A 20,010-nucleotide genomic window follows, 5' to 3' on the forward strand; every position below is an offset into this window, starting at 1 on the left:
ATACTGATACCTGTGAACTAAGCAACTGCACTGCAGATGGTAATCTGTAATAGTAGTTTCATGCTTGGAGTGCCTGTCATTCTGGTCTTCTGAATACGGGCTGCTTGTCATGACATGCCAGTTGCTGCTGTGCTGTCTCTCAGGTAGATGATTGCTCAAAAAGAAGGGGTTGGTGAATGAAGGCAATAGACAGGAAAAGGAATATTGTGGGACTGTCCTGCTTCAAGGTTGTATATGGTGAGATTTTTGCACTTATGTGTAAACATAAAAAGTATATAATTCTTTACGCCTATTTTTAAAAATATACTCTAATTTTTAAATGTTTTTTCATCATATTCTGTAGGGACTTAAAGTTCAACACTTCAATACTTGATAAAAAAATACCTGTTCCATGTTATGCCTAAGATGTTTGATATTCAGACAGATAGTGAGGTTAAGCTTAACAGCCTACGTTGTATGGTAATAATAATAAACTTCTCTTCTGGAGGGTTAACAACCTAAGTTTGCAGACCAAAATTAGAGAAAAAGGAGGGCCACAAGGAAAGCCAACATTTTTGCCCTAGCCTTCCAAGATCAATTAAGACTCAGGACATATGAGAACTTGTACTGTAACATCATGTAACTCGGTAATGTCCCAAATTTTCTGATCAGGGCGATTATGGGGCCAAAGAGGAAAGTGATCTGTGATGTAGAGTGTGCCTAAGAAGAGTCACATTGAGAGAAAACGTTCTCTCAGGCTTTCACAGAGAGCACATTGGCCAAGCAATGGCTGTGACTCATCCACATGGCTGACACTGACAAATTTTCTACAATCTGAGGTACAGGATATCAGGATAAATCTTGAGGGGATTTCACTGACCTTATCAGACCCAAAAGCTACAACTCTTGTTGCATAGGTCCTGCTTTACCTTGGTCTTAACCATCCAGCAGAAAAGTATAAAATCGAAGTATAAGAAGTAAAGCCATGCTGTTATGTTGAGCTGTAGGGGACACAGGTCAACAATTTCTGACATTGCCAGTCAAGAGGAAGACCCAATACTATATGGACCACTGGACTGTTTTAGAATATTTTGATGAGTTTACACACCTATAATATTCAAATAATGGAACTAAACAAAAAAAGGGGATACAGATGAATATCCATTTTGTATCTGTGTATTCAAAATGGTTAGGATAGATATATAGTTACATTCTCTTAATGAATAGAGGGATTTGTTCTAATAGTGTTTGTAAATAGGATATCATGTCCACATCTTGTACAGCAATTAACCACTAGGAAGTATGTATGCAATGTGTTAATTATTGAATCTGTCCTACCAATTTGTTTTGAAACTGTCTCATTGCTATTTGTTTCTCAGTAAAATTATGGAAAAAAATAAAGGAATGAAAGTACAGTTAAATGAAAAAGTTAATGAGTGAAAGAAATATGGCATTTTAATAATAACTGCACCCCGCACACCATTGCATCTGGCTCCTATCAGTGATCCAAACTAGAAGAGATTTCATTGCATCTGGCTCCTATCAGTGATCCAAACTAGAAGAGATTTTTTCTGGAACACAGAAATCCTGCATTCAAGCAAGTAAACCAAGTCCCTGAGAGTTTTCTCTCTGTATTAACAGGTGCAGTCCCTGTCATCTCTGTCTTCTGTTACTTTAACAAGGAAGTTCCCAATGTCTGGATGGTTACTACTTTACTTTCTGGCCTTTGAGAGCTCAGAGCCAGGATACTGAACACACGGCCTCTCAGTTTATCTACCACTGGCTCTGGGTTGTGGTTCTGCTGCAGGAGCAAGGACGTGAGTCCTTCAGCATCAGGGGGCACAGCCACTCCATCACAGACCCACCTCTCCCCCACCCTTGTCCTAGGCTCATCCCCACCTGTACCACATCTCCTCATAGCCCTGAAGAACAGCTGCCTTAAGGACAGGAGCACTTGACTTCACTCTGGTTCTGCTGATTCCCACCAAAGCGAAAGTAGGCCAGCCCTGGCCTGTTCCCCATCAGTGTCTTCCCAGCCCTGTGTCCTTTCCTCTTCATGCTTGCTCAGCAAGAGCCAACCTGTGGACTCTAGCTCAAAATGTGTCCCTTGTATGCTGTGTAAGCTGGACTAACTTAGCCTGTCTGGGCCTCATGTTGTTCACCTGTAAAGTGATCCCTGAAGCCCCTCCTAGAGACCCCTTCGGGAGCATGCACCCTCCACTTGGCAGTGTCCTGTGCACAGCCTTCTGACACTCCTTGTACTGATATTTAGACTGAGAATGTATGTTCATTCTTGGCTGGGAAATTGACCTTACTTCCCCAGCTATACCAAGGGCTGATTCCAAGGATGAGACTCACCTGGGCTCCTCTGTATCTCCCATCTTACCTGGGAGACAGAGGCAGATGCTCAGTCAGCACTTACTGGATGATTACAGACAGGCTTTGGGTTTCTCTAGTAATAGCAGCCTGGCCTGCACAAGTACATGCTAACTTCTTGGTCAATGAAATTGTCCCACAGATAAGGATCCAATCTTGACAAAAATAACATCTCACTGGGTGGCACAGAGGAGTAGGGGAAGTGTGGGTAGCAAGAGAACCTCTCTCATCCAATCCTAGCCTCATACTCAGCATAATTTTTCTGTGTTTGAACTGTAGATAAGGCCAGTAACATTACCTATTCATCACTTCCATCCCATGTGGCATCAAGGTTGGAGGAGAAAACATACCCTCTGTCTGTCCAGTAGACTCTACGGCCAATCCAGTCCACAGCAAGACCTTCTGGTACATCTATTCCTTCCTCAATAAGCCTTTCTCGCTGGGACCCATCCATATTAGCTCTCTCTATCCACTTCAGGGCTGTATGGGCAAAATATATCTACAAAGAAGACAGACATTTCTGATTGCTTCACAAAAATTAATGGAATACATACAAATGGGATCAGTGAGTCTTCAGGTCATCCAGTGTAACTTTTAAGAGCATGGCCCTAGAGACACATCTGCAATTAAACCCCAACTACGTGCTTCCAGATGAATCTAACCCTAAGCAAGTTACTGTTTCAGACTCTTAGTTTTCTCATTGGTAAAAATAAGGATAATACATCTGGTTCAACATGCATATTATATCATGATATATCCACAGTCCCTGGTACATACTTCTATTCATCCTTTATTAATTTCTGGTCATTGGTCAATGATATAGACTTTGTACTTGAACCCTAGTGGCTTCCACAGTTAAATGGGGAAATGCTTTGCAATTTAATAAGAACTGCAAACTGGGCTATGTCTTCCACTCTTGAAGTCCATTAATATACTGCTGCAGGGCAAGGCAGAGGAATGGGCTGCTCTCATGGTTTTGATCCTTATTTGCTTGGGTCTCAGCGAAGTCTCTTAGCCTCCATTCTACAACTATATAAATAAAGTTATCAGGCTTTGCAGTGTGAGAATTTAGGAAAGTGTTAAAAAATATGGAGTTAGCTAATAATTTCATGATAACAATTGTGTAATTTTAACTGTGATTACATAAATGTACATACAAGGGGTGATGAAAAATACAGCGGATGATTAAATTAAATTTTTTTTTTAATTTAAAAGGCACATCGCCATGAATCTTCCTCAAAGTATCCTCCACACACATACACATGCACGCACACACACACACACACACACACACACACACACACACACTTTGGACATACTGACCTCACACTTCTTTCCACTTTCTGAACAAGCTGTGCAAGTCTTCTTTTCTGAGTGTCTTGACAAGATGTGATAAACAATACAGTGAATGCTGCTGCCAAGTGCCACCCAACAGAAAGACAGACTCCTAAAAACATGTGGCCATGTCCCTACGCACCTTATTCACCAGCTCTAGCACTGTACAACTTCTGGCTTTTCTCAATGTCAAAATGACCGTGACAGGTAAACGTTTCAAATGGATTCAGGCCATGGAGGCAGCCCTAACTGTGTAACTAAAGACACTTACAAAAGAAGACTTCCAGAACTGCTTCAGAAAGCAGCAGGCAGGATGGCGTAAGTGTGCTCAAAGTGAAGGGGAATATTCTGAGTGGTCTTAATGGCAATTGTGGTGAGTGGTTGAAGCTGGAAGTATTTCCAGTCTTGAGAAAATCATCTTTCCTGAGACAATTCCAGTCATTAGGTGCTAGGCAACCTTGTATCTAGCGACACTTTGTCAAAGTACAAATACCCTTATGGTGGTAGTTCGGTTCTTATTCTCCTATCAGGAGAGAGAGGACTCCAGCTGACTTCAGCTTTGTCTCTCACCTTCCCTTCACCCCTTTGCCATTTTCCCCCAGGACCATCGAAAGCTGCATGGGTTGTGACCGGCAATGTATCTTTTACTGTAATAAAGTTTTAAAAATTTAAACACACACTATAGAGGAGTGATCTTTTATTTTCTTTCAGTCCTTTAATTAGTCTAGTTTCTTACACACTTGGTCCTTTTTTTATTTCTAGTGTGGACTAAGGTGCTATTTAATTTTGTTATTCCATAGCTAATATTATTTATGTATATACTTTAATGATTTTTTCTTTACAATAAGTTTTGGACAATTTCATTTTTGTGTATCTTGGTATGATTTTATTTTAATTTCTTGTGCAAAAGGTTCCTTTTTCTTGGAAATATAGTATTATAAGTTGAACTAAATTCAGAAATTTTAAATCTTTAAATATTATTGCCTACTCCTTTCTACTTTGAGAATTCTAATTATATGAATATAAGTTTCTTGGTTTTGACACAGTGAACTATTATGACTGATCTGTAAATTCTTTCTTCATTTTTATTTTGGACAATTTTTATTGTTATATTCATTTATGTTTGTAAATAATTTATTTTCAATTTGCAATCTATTAAAAAATTAAAATAAAAAACATACTATACATTATAATCAAACCTCATGAGCCTGTTAATTGATGATGACAGTGCTCATAAAATAGTAGCTCATTAAATAATGGGTTCCTCTTTCTAGATAAATAGAAAAGTTATATTTTATAAATACAAATATGGATGCTTCCCTATGAAAAAACTCCATAGGGCTGTCGTTCTGAATCTCTAATGTGTGTATGAACCCACTGGGACCCTTGCTAAGAAGCGGATTCACTGCAGTGGCCAGGCTGGAGCCTGGGAGTCTGCAGTTCTAACAAGCTCCTGGCCATGCTGCTGCTGCTGGGCCAAAGACCACAGTCTGAGTAAAAAGCAAGTGAGAACATTAATTAGACAAATTAAAAACAGCCACTCAACTTCAAGTTCAACCTAGGTCTCTATTTGTGGAAATACTGACTGCACAGGAAAAAAAAAAAAAAAAAAAAAGGAACAACAGATGAATCTTGAATTGTTAACTGTCAATGTAACTGTTCTGTGGACCCATATAGATTCAGTTTAGGAGAAAACTAACCCTTGCTAGTATTCAACTATAAATCTTTCATTTGTGAGAATAATAATGTGTAGCTATGATTCCATAGCTATTAAACCAACTTAATTTGCTTCATTTAGTCTGTTTTGGCCATTTACAAGACAGCTTCAAATAAGAAAATAAAACCAATAACTCAGAGTTTAAAATTCTACAAATTAATAAATGACCTGGAGTAACTAAATAATTATGGAAGGGGACTTATAACTATGGAAATTATCATTACAGGTGATTAATCTATAAAAGAAATTTTAACATCATTCTTAGCACCTTTACCTAGAACAAATACAACTATGAAATGAAAGACCAACTGGTCAGCTGGCTGCCTCAGTAATATAGAACTTCTTAAGTTATGTTTTAAAACATCACAAAATTATTCTGTAAAAATGTTACAGCTTAGACTGCCATTCCCAAATGAATCATAAAATCTATGTTTGCTAATTTTCATGGTTGAGAGCTCATTGACTTCCCTCTCTAAATATGTCAATGAAAAGCCAATAGTATATCCATACTTTACATGACCAAAGCCCAGCCTCTCACTACTCCCACTACTAACAAAGCATCAAAACCTGACCTAGGAAGTCCCCTCCACGTGCACAGTACTATGCTAGTCTCTCATTCTTATCACCGGAGAAAAAATTAACCTGAGGATCCTCCATAACCATTCCCAACACAAAGAATGATTACAGCAGGACCAAGGAGTGTTCCGAGAACAGCAAAGCTCTTGAAATGTTTCAAACGATGTTCCAGTGCCTGTATCTACCTCATTCTGGGTCTAATCATTCTGGGCTTAGCAGAGGATTTTCAGGTCATCTGGGTCACGTGTTAGGCTAAAACCCTCTGTTCTGTCCTTGTAGCATGCCCACATCTGTTCAGGCCACAGAACCTTACCTTATTTTCCACTGGGTCGTAATCTAGTGCAAAAACCATTCCCATCTGCTGACTGAGCAGGATTCCATAATCTGTCCCATCAAAGTGCATGTGTCGAATATCTTGAGAATTAGCAAAGAGCAAAAACGGTTGTGGACCTAACCAAATATCAAAAACAGCAATGTTTAAAACATGCCTTGGAACCCAAGAAACACTCTGACTCTTCCCTTTCATTGCAGCCTCATCTTTGGTTTCTGCAGTACTAGTTTTATTAAATAGTCCCCAGTACAGTATAGGCAAAGACAGGCAAGAATACTTCCTCTTTCATGAGGTGACATATGGCCAGAATTTCATATTAGATTCATCTCTTTCTACATGTTTCCTTCTAAAATACAAATTACTTACACAAAGGGATACGTCAAATAGTCAAAACCACTGCCAAATGATGTAGGTCTTGAGTCTGTGGCCTCCCTACATAAACACTGAATTCATGCCTAAAGAAACAGTTTCCCCATCCTGAGATTTCCAATAGGAAGGAAGGATTATTTGAGTTTATAATAAAATCCCTGATCACCTCCATGACTCAGATTATGCTACGAACTCAGCCTTACACAGTTAAGACTACTGGCATCTAGGGAAATCTATCCATGACATCCCAGTTTCTCAGCATAATGAATTTTTAAGAGAGACTGAATCAATTTGGTATAAATCTAAGATTTCCAAGGCTATTAAAAATAGCTGAAGGATACAACTTCATATTAAATTTTGACATGAAAAGGACAGAACTTGTCAAAGTATTGCATTCACCAAAATGATAAAAATCAAATCAATCAATACATATTTCTTAAACACTTCTTAGCTATAGTTTTAAGAATATTCTGGCCACAGCTTTCTCATCTACTTAAAATGCCATACTTGATATTATGGAAAATCTTTTGTGTATACTAGCTAACTGAGAACCATTCCTCAAAAATATGTTTTTATTGATGTTATAATTACTTATAGTATTTATATTCACTGGGCATATTTCTCCTTTCAGAAAAAAAAATCAGACTTTCTAACAAGAAGCAAAAGCAATTCAATTCGACATTCTAAGTGAAATGTTGTCTTTTTGTGATGTTTTTCCTCAGGGGAATGTTTCAGACAACCACAGCACTGACCTGAAGCTGCACAGCTTTTCCGGTCCAGTTGTAGGTCATACCCAGGAAAGCAGCCACACTCCCAGGACACTGGGCTGAGTGGGACACAGCGCTGGCTACAGCCGCCATTATCAGGTGACGAGCAGCCTAGAGAAAGCAGATGCTTGGTGATGACATTCTGCATTGAAGATACAAGAATTTCCCTTTGAAGTGCTATGCTAGACCAACGACACGTTGAATTTTAAAGCTATCTCTACAACCATTCTTACTGCTGCAATTGAGTTGATTTTTCAGAGATTAGAGCAAAATGTCATAGCGCCCCCTTCCTTAAAAGCCCAAATCTTGGATGCTAATCTTTTACATTGTGCTGAACTCAAGAAGCATGGCAGCTTGCTGGAGAAACACATTTTGACGAGCTTGACAGCTGTTCTCCCTCTTCCTCATGAATGCTGTGTGTTTTTCTCTCCCACATTTAACAGACTCTTGACTTCTTTGTTCATTTTTATTTTTAAAGATCTTAATTTGAAGTATTTTTGACTCTAGATTTGGGCAACATTTCTTTTTTACTTTTTTTAAAATTAGAAAATTGAAAAGCTACCCAACATTCTTCTGCTGATTTTGAGTTACAGCCACACTTATATGTGTTCAAGTACATGAAGACAAAGTAGGTATTTATTAGCGCAAGCAACAGGTGAAGCTCTCTGCATCTGCTGCTTCATTCAATCTAGGAGGGTCAATTCAATCCATAGATGAGGAAGCAGACTAAGACAGGTCCAGTGTCCAGTCCAAATCACCCTGCTAATGACTGATAATGCTGCTCTGAGGCTGTCACTTAAAAGCCTCTGCTCAATATCACTTCACCAAGCTTTCTTAAAACAGAAATTCAATTTAAATCTGTATGTTCATCAATTGAATAAATTATCTTTTAATGTGTAATACTGGAAACTACTCTCTTTGGCAATAAGATCAAGTTGTATGTGTCACTTAGAAAATGTGCATTTTTAAACTAACAAAAGGCAAATAAACTCACCCCTACATGTTTTTCCATCTGGCTTGAGCACAGAGCCTTCAGGACAGAAACACTGGGGACCATCTGATGTCAGAACACAGTCATGGCTGCAATCAGATGCGCTTCTTGGGCAGGAAACTAATTCTGACAAGGCCAAGATTTGTGTTAAGTCAGATTGATGGAAATGTACTATAATTGGCTGCTAATAAAAAGTTGAAAGAAGTTAAAGATATTCATAGAAAGCTATGGTAATAATGATATAAAAGAGAAGAAAAATTCAAATTAAAGAACATTAAAGAGCTCTGATTTTTGAAAATGCCTCTGCTTCCTTTTGAACTTTCTTTATTTCAAATAAAATTTTTCATTATTCATCACCAAAATTTCAAAATATTTTCAACAGAACTTAAGCGAACAATGATTAAGTTCATCTGTGGAACAAAACACATTTGTTAAAAAAGAAAACTAAGGATGTTCTGTATTTGTGGTTAGAGGTAGGAAGAGAAATGATGTTAACATGTATGAGAGATCAAATACAAATTCTCATAACTTCATAATAACAAGTGATCATTAAAATAGTAGGGGAGGGATTCAGGAATAGACAGAAGGTAACAGAAGAGGATAGAAAGCTCAGATGAGAAAAAGCTCAAATATGCCTAAGAATGTGCATAAGGTGTTATTTTAAATAGATGAGCATGTGAAAGATCATCCAAAAATGGTATACAAATAATCAAATAATGATTTCAGGAAAAATTAAATCCCTACTCTATACCATCCAGCAAAATGAATTCCAGGTAAATCAAAGATGTAAATGTAAAATATGTGTCATAAAAGTTCTAGAGGTTTTGAGAATCAAGTGAGACTACGTGTGTCATGCTTGGTACATTTATACCCTGCCCTCTTCATGGCATATTTACCAAGAGGCCAACACATGGGACTAGGAGAGGAGCAAGTTTTACAGATAGGCACAAAGCTGGTGGGTTACTGCCAAGAAACTTATTATCATTCATTCATTTCAATATGCCTGACTTGTTTCATAAGCACAGATAATATCTGGACTGACCTATTCTCCATCATCTTTAAAGTGGGACAAAATAACAAACATGATTTTAAACATTCAATTGCATTTATCTATGTTAGTACATTCAATAAGATAGCTATCAGAGTGTAATCTGAAAATATAATCATAAATTTGCACTGGGAATAGACACATAAATTGATAATATATTTTCTTTTTAATAAGTATATTACTAGTGTTGACATCCCCAGAGGCTGGAAATAATACCCTCTACATGTAATTTGTTATTAGAAGGAAGCAGCGCGCCTTGGGAAACTGCTGATTTCAGGTCCAGAATACAACATGAATGCCATGAGCCTGCAAAGTATGTCCTACCAGGTAACAAGGAAAGTGTCAAAGACTATTACCACTTGAAACTCTTGATGACATAATAGTTTAGGAAATGATCGTTAGAAAACTTTACAAAGCACAAATGAACACACTGACCAAGCTGAGCTTGACCAAAGAGAAAAAAATACAAGACATTATCCATCGTTCCATGGAAGTACAAACACATCTATGAGGTATAATTGCAAAAAAAAAAAAAAAAAAAAAAAAAGTCAAAGCTGAATCTGATCAAGCTTACAGATTCAACTACAAGCTTTCAGAAAAGACAAAGACATGACAGTGGTGTGACTAGTAAAATCCAGAAACTGAGAAACTCTGTGGGAGAAAAAAACAGTTAATTCAACAAGTATTTGCCCAAGGGAAAAAAAGAGGAAGGAGAACTCATAAAAGAAAAGATACATAAAATTAACACAGAGAGCTTATTTGAATACTTAAATCAATTATTTTTTAAAAAACTTTTTAAGATAATAAGAGAAATCTGAAAATTGACTAGTTGATGTGATTGAGAAATTAACATTGGGCTGGGGAGATAGCTCAGTGGTCTAAATAGCTTGCTTAGGCAAGCCAAGGCAGGCGCAGGGGGCCACAGTTCGATTCCCAGCACCACATGCCATGCCAGCCCTGCCCTCAGGGTGGGCTGAGTTGGCCAAAAAAAAAAAAGAAAGAGAAAGAAATTACTATTAACTGTTGAGGTGTGGTAACACCATTGTGGCTGTACCCGAAAACTAATTGGGCATTAAGTGATGGTAGAGAATTATCCTTAGATTTTTTGATATGATAATGTGTTATGATTTTTATATGTTTACCTTTTAGAGATAGTCAATGAAACATAAGGTAATATGAGTACAAAGATGGGACTACACATATTCATATATTTCACAAAAATATAGATATATTTCAGCAAAGATAAATGTATGTAAATATTTTAAAACTAAATTTATTGAGACATCACGAGATTAATACAAGTTAACTTAGACCTCTACAGTTACAAAAGGTGCTCCAAGTAGTGGTCATTAGCTTCTATATATTTATTATCTGTCTTTTCCTGAAGTGCATATAGATTTTTGGGGTGGACTCTGTACATATTTCCTAAGCACAGAGGTTTTTAGTAGGTCTGCAGTGCAGCCTGGTTATCCATATTTTTAAAAGCAAACAAAAAGGGCCAGGAAGATGGCTCAGTGGAATAAGCACTTGCCTGGCAAGCGCAAGGGCCTGAGTTCAATCCCTAGTTCCATCAAAAAAAAAAAAAAGCAAACAGACAAAAAAACTCCAAAGAAATTCTGATGCACACTTTTTACTGTAGACCACAACGTTGACTGCAGTCATCTGAGAAAAATAAAGAAAAATAATATGATAATTCTTTGCTGCTACAACTTACCATGACACCGTTTCCCATCAGGTAGCAGAACGAATCCTGCAGGGCATGTGCAATAATATGACCCAGGGGTGTTTTTGCACCCAAGAGTACAGCCATGGTTCTGTAAGGCACATTCGTTGACATCTGCACAATGACAACAGCAAAGCATAACCAGATGGTTATTTTTTTTTAAATAAATTGTTATCTTACTAATGAGCCCAGAGTAGAGTATGTTACACTGGTATAAGCTGTAACAGACTATGGAGAGGCTACATTACCAATTCTCAGAAAAGGGGGGAAGTTCAATGTTCATAAAAGCCATTTCTAGTCTGCCAGTTTCCACAGTATGTTCAACATTTGCATACTAGAACTGTCATTTTAAAAAGGGACTACTGGGGCTGGGGAGATGGTGCAGTAGAATAAGCGGTTCTCTGGCAAGTGCAAGGGCCTGAGTTCAATCCCCGGTTCTGGAAAAAAAAAAACACACAAAAAAACAAAAAAAAAAAAAAAAAAAAAAAAAGAAAAGAAAAGAAAGAAAAAAGGTACTACTATATGTGTACTCCTTGGAGAGCAGTAGCATGTCCTTCCAATTAGTAACTATTGGAAGTTCTTAAACAATTTAGGCCATTTCCTGCCCTGTTTTACCTTTCTCGAGACTAAGGCCTGTCCCTCGATGTGCACACACTGCTCAGCAGCTTGCTCAGTCTTTGCCCACTAGTCCTACCTAAGCAGGGGTCTATCATTAACAGGCAGATGTTAGACCAACCTGAGGACTCACCCCAACTAGTGCAGCCCCTAAATTTTTTTTTTTTCACCACTAAATCACTGTACCTTCTTGGTGAAAGGGTGCACTATTTCTCTTTCATTAAATTGGACCTGGACTTGCAAAACAGGAGCCCTAGACAGCCATCTGCTTCAGCTTCCCAAGGTTTTTAGGTCTTCATGGGATAAGATGTGGAGTATATTCTCTGAGAATCTAATGGTAGCTATGAAATCAGTCTCCTAAAAACTTGTCTATCCTGAAAGTTTGCAAAGTCAAACACAAAGAGATACATACAATTCACTCAGAGCATACCAGTCTACACATAGCACCTCCAAAGCAGACTCTAGAGTGTTTGATCTAGGAACATAGGTCATAAAAAGTCCTGAAAGAATTATGAAAGTCTTAAATATATACATATATAATGAAAAAGAATTGTTCTCTTGGGAAAGAAGTGATTGGGCTTAAGGTTGGTTTCCTTTTGGGAGCTGGGTGGCGCTGGGTGGCGCTGGGTGGCGCTGGAGGGCGCCGGACGGCCCAGACGCCCAGCCTCCTCGGAGCGCGCCCTCCCGGCCTCCTCAGGGACGCGCGTTACCTTCGCACGACTTCCGGTCTAGGCTCTGCGCGTAGCCCTCTGCGCATGCGCACGACTGGGACTCGGGGTCTCGTCTGCACTCGCGGCTGTCACAGAGTTTCCCGTTCAGCTTGCAAAGTCCTCGCTCTAGAACAGAAGGGGGTTTATTTCAAGTGGACATGTATTTCGACAGAGGAAAGTGCCTGATCCTGAGGTCGGAACCCCAGAGTCTCCAAGCCCATCCGCCCAATTGTGGCATTCTGCAGAGTGCCCGGGACCCTGCATGCCAGGGAGCCGAGGTGGTGCTGCTGAAGGGATCTCATGCCAGCGCTTCTTACCAGCTGCTTCATTCTGATATGTACAATAGATAATAAGATAGATTATATATAATTTTTTTAATTTTGAAAATGAATTGTCTAGGAATGTTTAAAAAACGTTTAAAAATCATCTTGAGTACAACAGGTCAAATCAAATCGAATACTATCATTATTTAAAGAACGTCATTTAGACATAATATATGTTACTATTTTGTCCACAGATTTTTGAAATATGGGGCGATGGGTATGAAATGTCCCAGGGAAGCCACATTTGTTCAGGGAAATGGGTGTTTGGGGGTTGAACTAGCCACAAGTGGGTTGAGTTAGGTACAGTTGAGCAAATGACTTGTAATAACTATAAGTGGATACTTGAGTTAAATTAACTGTATTGAACAACACATGGGTAACGTAGTAACCTCTGTTTTTCTTCGAGCCAAAATCTAGGAGGAGGGGGAGGGGAAGGGGATGAGGAGAAGGAGGAGGAGGCTGGGTTCATGCAGTATGAACTCAGACATGGTTGAGCTCCACCAGTGATTAAAGAGCAGAGCCCAGGGCCTGAGCAAATAGCTGCCCAGAGCACCAGCACTGTGGTGGAAAAATGGGAAAAGAACCAGCAAATGCCTTTCTCTTAGTCATCCCTCTATTATAGAGATGTCTCCCCGAACTGACTGTACTTGTTTCATTTTTACATACTGGCAAAACACAAAATTTCAGTACACATAGGTCAGTGCTCTCCTTTGGCTTCTATTTGCCATCCACAAATGAAACAGTGTTTCATCTAAAAATAGGGAGGTGCTCCACTGACCATAGAACAGTTTGTTTTTATAAAGTAGCTTAAGCAGCATAATAAAAAAATAAAAATTAAAAAAAAAGGAATGGGTTACCATCAGGCTACTTTGCTAGTAAGCAGTAAAGCAGAGAGGACTTCCTTATGGCGGGGGAGGAGATACTGGCCTCTTTGTGGATTTGGCAACCTTCTTGTCCTTTGGAGCAATCAACTTAGTTGAGGGTTAGTGAGGTGGATCTTCAGCATGACCGACTCCATTATAGTTGAGTCTGTTGGGTTCTAGTGCAGGGACCCAGGCTAAGTCAATGGTCTCTCATAAAGTTAACTTTACATCACAAAGCACTTTCTTTTACATTAGAAAAGGTGTGTTTATTTTTATACTTTCAAAAAGACAATAGAACAAAAATACAAAAACCACCGGAAACATCAATATTTGTGACAAGGTAAAAATGGTGTGAATTGTATTGATGTATATACATACCCACTAATAAAGGAAACCAACCAACTGTAGGAAAATTCTGGGCATAAATTGATTCATGATGCAATAGTAATGTGGGCTTTCTTTACATGTCTAGGCAATGCTCATGATATTACTATTACTCTGCTATATCCCCTTTGCAAAAATCAGCAAAGCAGGCTCAAAATATGACACTTATTGTTTTAGCAGGGCGTTTCTTGGTAATGGTCCTGCCTCCTTAAGAACTCTTACTATCTTAACCTATTTTGTGATGTCTTCTTGCTAAGAAGTGATGGATCCAAGGTTCTATGACCCCTTGTGTGTGACACAGTGAATGTGATAGTGTAGAAACACAGATGTAAACAGTGTACAGTAAATTGCAAACCCAGGTCTGAAAATAATATTACCCAGGAGCAGTTATAAACTAAATATTTCCTTACCAATAACTGCTGGATTCAGTAGAAACATATCTTAGTCACTTTTTTCATTGCTAAGATACAACGTCCAACACCCACAAATTAAAGGAGAAGAAGTTTATTTTGATTCATGTTTCAGTCCTGGGGCTCCCAGGCAGGACAACGGGGCACAGGGACCTGGAGCAGGAGATCTACTCTCCTCAGGACAGAAAAGGAGTCAGAGAGTGAAAAGAGGGTCTGGGAAGGAAGCTGTACCTGCAGCAACCCTGCACTTGTCTTACTAGACCTGCCTCCTGACAGCAAGTCAGCTAAAAGCCACGTAATCCAGTCACCTTCCAAAACCCCTTCTCATGAGAACATGAGAGTTTGGAGGATGTCATAGGTCTAAATTAAAATAGTACATCAACACCCAGAATGCATGTTCCCCAGGCTCTGACTGGGTACCTTGGGGAAAGACTCAGAAACCAGCTACTTTACAGATTTCTGGAAAGGTACTGATGGTGGGAGTCTTCAAATCACTCTTTAGAAAGACTGGTTGAAGAGACTGTTCAACTTCATCTAGTTAGAAGTAGCTACTTTTAGTTCATCTGTTATTTTCTTAGTTACTATAAGCTTGTTTTTCCAGGTCTTTAGATGGAACTAAATGAAAAGTCAATCTTGCCAACTCTCAATACAAAGTCAGTATTTCCCAATAATCCATTATGATTTACACTGAATCATCTTTAGGATGTTGACTTTAAAAATTGTGTTTCTAGTCTATGCCAATTTTGCATGTGCAGTTTATATTATTTTCATGTTTCTGCATGATTCACTTAAGCTATCAAATTTCTCTTCTTCTTCTTCTTCTTCTTCTTCTTCTTCTTCTTCTTCTTCTTCTTCTTCTTCTTCTTCTTCTTCTTTCTTTTCAGTGCTGGGAATTGAACTAAGGGCCTCATGTATAGTAGGTAGGCATTATACCACCAACCCTACAAAGAGTACTGACAGATATTCTAGAAAGAGACAGAAGTGATCATAGCTTCAAGAACAATAGGAAAAAAAACACCAAACAGAGAAAGCAATTAAAAAGAGGGGACAGTACAGAACTTATAACGTGAAAATAGCAGGCAAAGATAAGGCACTATATAACATTTATCACCATCAATGTAACCAGCCTCAATTCACCAAGCAAAAGAAACAGACTAGCACAGTGGATTAAGACACAAAATCCAACAATATGCTGCATATAAGAAACACATTTAACTCAAAAGGAAATCTACAAACTAAAAGTCAAAGGATGGAAAACAACTCTTCATGCCATAGGAAACCAGAAGAAAGCAGGTGTAGCTATCCTGGTTGCTAACACTAGCAACTTCAAACCAAAAATCATCCAAAGAGATTAAGAAGATCATTACATACTTGTTAAGGGAAAATTGCGAGAGGAAGAGATAATAATTATAAATATACATACACTCAATATAGGAGCACCCTCCTACATAAGACAAATTTTAATGCACACAAAAAAATCATGTGAGCAATAATACAATAGTAATGGGGGATTTTAGCATGCCACTATCACAAAGAGACCAGCCTAGGCAAAAAAAAAAAAAAAAAAAAAAAAAAAAAAGAAAGAAAGAAAAAAAGAAAAATCAAAGCAATAACAGAACTAAAACAAACTTATGAAGAAATCAACATTTACAGAGTGTTTCACCAAGCAAAAACAGAATACATATTCTTCTCAGCTGTGCATGGGATATTCTTCAAAATAGACAATATATTAACACACAGCACATTCTTGTGTAAATGCAGAGTAATTGAAATAATCCCATGCATATTATCTGATCACAGTGCAATAAAACTGGAAATTACTGACAAAAGAAACTACAAAATTCCATTAAAACATGGAAATTAAAAAACAATTTCCTATATATTGGATCACAGATGAAATTAAAGAAGAAATTAAAAAATATTTACAATCAAATGAAAATGCAGATAACAATTTACCAAAACCTGTGGGATGCAATGAAATCTGTCTTAAGAGGAAAATTTATAACAGTAAATTCGCACATTAGGAAAACAGAACAAGCCCAAATAAATGATCTTATGCTGTAGCTCAAGTTCCTAGAAAAAGATGAGCAAGTTAAGCCCAAAGCCCAAAGAAGGCAGGAAATTATAAAGATTAGAACAGAAATTAATGCATTGGAGATGAAGAAAACAATACAAAGAATAAATGATTCAAAGAGTTGGTTTTTGAAAAAGTAAAAAAAAAAAAAATTGATAAAACCCGTAGCCAACCTAATAAGAAAAGGAAAGAAAAAAACTTAAATCCATGCAATAAAGAATGAAAAGGGTGAAATCACTACAGACCCTAGAGAAATTCAGAAGATCATCAATACCTACTTCCAAAATCTTTACCCTAACAGGATGGAAAATACAGAGGAAAAGGACAGTTTTCTAGATACATATGAAATGCCAAAACTTAGTCAAGAAAATATATTAACTCTGAAAAACCCAGTAACAAGAAACAAAATTGAAAATGTAATAAAAATCCTACAACAAAGAAAAGCACAGGTTCCAATGTATTCACAGCAGAATTTTACAGAAATTTAGAGAAGATTTAATGCCATTCTTTCTCAAAATCTTCAATGAAATTGAAGAAATTCTCCCAAAGTCATTCCTGGAGGCAAGTATTACTCATTTCAAAACCAGAGAAAAATCCAACTGAAAAAGAGAACTACAGGCCACTCTCTAAAGAATAAAGATGCAAAAATCCTGAATAAAATACTAGTAAACAGAATGCAGCAAATCATTAAGAAGACTATACATCATGACCAAGTACGATTCATTCCAGGAATGGAAGGATGCTTCAACATATGCATATCCATAAATGCAATAAACCATATATCAATAGAACCAAGAACAAAAACACATGATAATCTCAATAGATGCATACAAACCCTTTTTTTTCCCCCAGAACTGGAGATTGAACTCAGGCCCTTGTGCTTGCCAGGGAAGCACTTATTCCACTGAGTCATCTCCTTGGCCCCAGAAAAAGCTTTTGACAAAGTCCAATACCAATTCATGATAAAAACCCTACAGAGAATTGGAATAGATGGTCCATATCTCAACCTGATAAAAGTAATCTATGAGAAACCAAGAGCCAACATCATACTAAATGGGCAAAAACTGAAGGCCTTCACTTTAAAATCAGGAACAAGAGAAGGATTTCCACTGTCTCCATTTCTATTCAATATAGTTCTGAAAGCATTAGCCAGAGCAATTAGACAAGAGAGAGAAATAAATAGAATAAGGACGGGAAAAGAAGAAGTGAGGTTAGCATTATTTGCAGATAACAAGATAGTCTACATAGAGGACCCCAAAAACTCCACCAAAAGTCTTGTAGATTTAATCACCAAATTCAGTAACATAGCAGGATAAAAGTCAACACCCAAAAAACAGTAGCATTTTTGTACACAAAAATGGACACACAGAGAGAAATTAGGGAAATCAACCTTTTACAATAATATCCAAAAGATGAAATATTTAGGAATCAATCTCACAAAGAACATAAAAGATTCATGCAGTGAAAATCATGGTACTCTTAGAAAAGAGATTGAAGAGGATTTGAGATAATGGAAAAATATTCCATGCTTCTGGACAGGAAGAACCAACATTGTGAAAATGGCCATACTCCACAATTGCTATACAGATTCAATGCAATCCTGATTAAAATACTATTGGTATACCTCACAGAGCTAGAGAAAACTTTCCTTAAATTAATTTGGAATGAGAAGAGACCCAGAATATCAAAAGCAATCCTGGTAAACAAAGGAAAGTCAGGAAGTATCACAATCCCTGACCTGAAATTATACTATAAAGCTACTGTGTTAAAATCATCATGGTACTGGCATAGAGACAGACCTGAGGATCAATGGAACAAATTAGTAAATGAAGACACAACTGCAAACACACTCAGCCACCTTATCTTTGATAAAGGGGCCAAACAGGCTCACTGGAAAAAAGATAACCATTTTAATAAATGGTGCTGGTAAAACTGGCTTTCCACATGCCAGAGGAACTATGCCTATCATTGTGCACAAAGCTACAGTCAAAATAGACCAAAGATTTAAATATTAAAACAAGAACACTAAATCTTCTGGAGGAAAATGTAGGTAGAAATCTTGAAGATATAGGGGTAGGTAGAGACTTCATGAATAAAAACAAAACTACATTGGAAATACTTCAAAGAATCAATAACTGAGATCTCATCCTTTTGAAAAGTTTCTGCACATCAAAGTAAATTCCCAGGAATTAGCACTTTTGTACACCAAATAGAGTAAGAAGAAGACCCACAAACTGGGAAAAAATACACCATTTGTCCCTCTGACAAAGGCCTTCTATCTAGAACATACAGAGTTTTAAAAAATCAGGATCCCCAGATTCAAAGACCCAATCCAAAAATGGGCATTTGAGATGAATATAAACTTCTTAGAGGAAGAAATACAAATGGCAAGTAAATATATGAAAAAATGTTCAACATCACTGGTCATTTGAGAAATGCAAATTAAAACAACACTAGGATTCCATTTCACACCAGAAAGAATGGCTGACATCCAGAAGTCAGTCAATAACAAATCCTGGAGATGCTGTAGAGAAAATGGAACCCTCCTGCCCTGTTTGTGGGAGTGAAGAATGGTATAACCACTATGGAAATCATTGTGGAAATTCCTCCAAAAGCTAGGATTGGAGATCACATTCTAGCCAGCTATTCCTCTCCTGGGTATTTTTCCAGAAGAACTGAAAACCTCATACCAGAGTGATATATGTGCACCCATGTTCATAGCAGCACAATTTGTCATAGCTAAATCCTGGAAACAACCAATGCCCTTCAACTGAAGAATGGGTAAAGAAAATGTGGTACTTTTACACAATGGAGTATTATTCAACTATAAAACAGGATAAATTTGTCTTTTGTCAGTAAATGGATGCAACTAGAGAACATACTTTTAAGTGAAATAAATCAGATGCACATGTGAAAACACTGTATTGTCTCAGTGTGAGCACCTAAAAGAGAAAAATGGAATCTGAAGGGTACAATAGATACTGGGAAAAGGGAATTAAATTATTCAAAAGGAAAGAGTTACTGCGTTGAGGAGAGGGAGTAGAGGAAAGAGATTTAACTATGTATGTAAGCAGGATGCTTTGGACAACTAGACCGTGCATTTCTGCTGGTCTATGGAAAGAAACAGTTAATGCTTTAAATTCTTCCATCTCCTTTTTTTCAAATGTACTTATTCTCTTCTTAATTTCTTTTTTTTGGGGGGTTATTTTTATTTTTTTCCATAAATTTATTGATAAAGAAATAGCAATGAGACAGTTTCAAATCAAATTGGTAGGACAGTTTCAATAATTAACACATTGCATACATTCCTCCCAGTGGTTAATTGCTGTACAAGATACAGACATGATATCCTATCTACAAACACCATTAGAACAAATCACTCTATTCATTAAGAGAATGTAACTATATATCTATCCTAA

At 37.5% G+C, this 20,010-nt stretch overlaps 1 protein-coding gene across 2 annotated transcripts in view; it reads right to left on the reverse strand.

Annotated features, from left to right (window-relative positions):
• The window catches only part of Egf (epidermal growth factor), an 89,654-nt gene that overhangs the window by 42,979 nt on the left and 26,665 nt on the right, over positions 1–20,010 (reverse strand). For both annotated transcript variants that reach the window (XM_023710001.1, XM_023710000.1), the window contains exons 6-11: positions 12,538–12,663; positions 11,204–11,326; positions 8,445–8,567; positions 7,436–7,561; positions 6,297–6,433; positions 2,706–2,854 (exon numbers count right to left, since the gene is read on the reverse strand). In XM_023710001.1, the coding sequence (XP_023565769.1) occupies positions 2,706–2,854; positions 6,297–6,433; positions 7,436–7,561; positions 8,445–8,567; positions 11,204–11,326; positions 12,538–12,663 (784 nt within the window). The remainder of the gene's footprint in view (positions 1–2,705; positions 2,855–6,296; positions 6,434–7,435; positions 7,562–8,444; positions 8,568–11,203; positions 11,327–12,537; positions 12,664–20,010) is intronic.

The sequence above is a fragment of the Octodon degus genome, unplaced genomic scaffold (genome assembly GCF_000260255.1).
Source record: "Octodon degus isolate 3935 unplaced genomic scaffold, OctDeg1.0 scaffold00016, whole genome shotgun sequence".
NCBI classification, from domain to species: Eukaryota; Metazoa; Chordata; class Mammalia; order Rodentia; family Octodontidae; genus Octodon; species Octodon degus.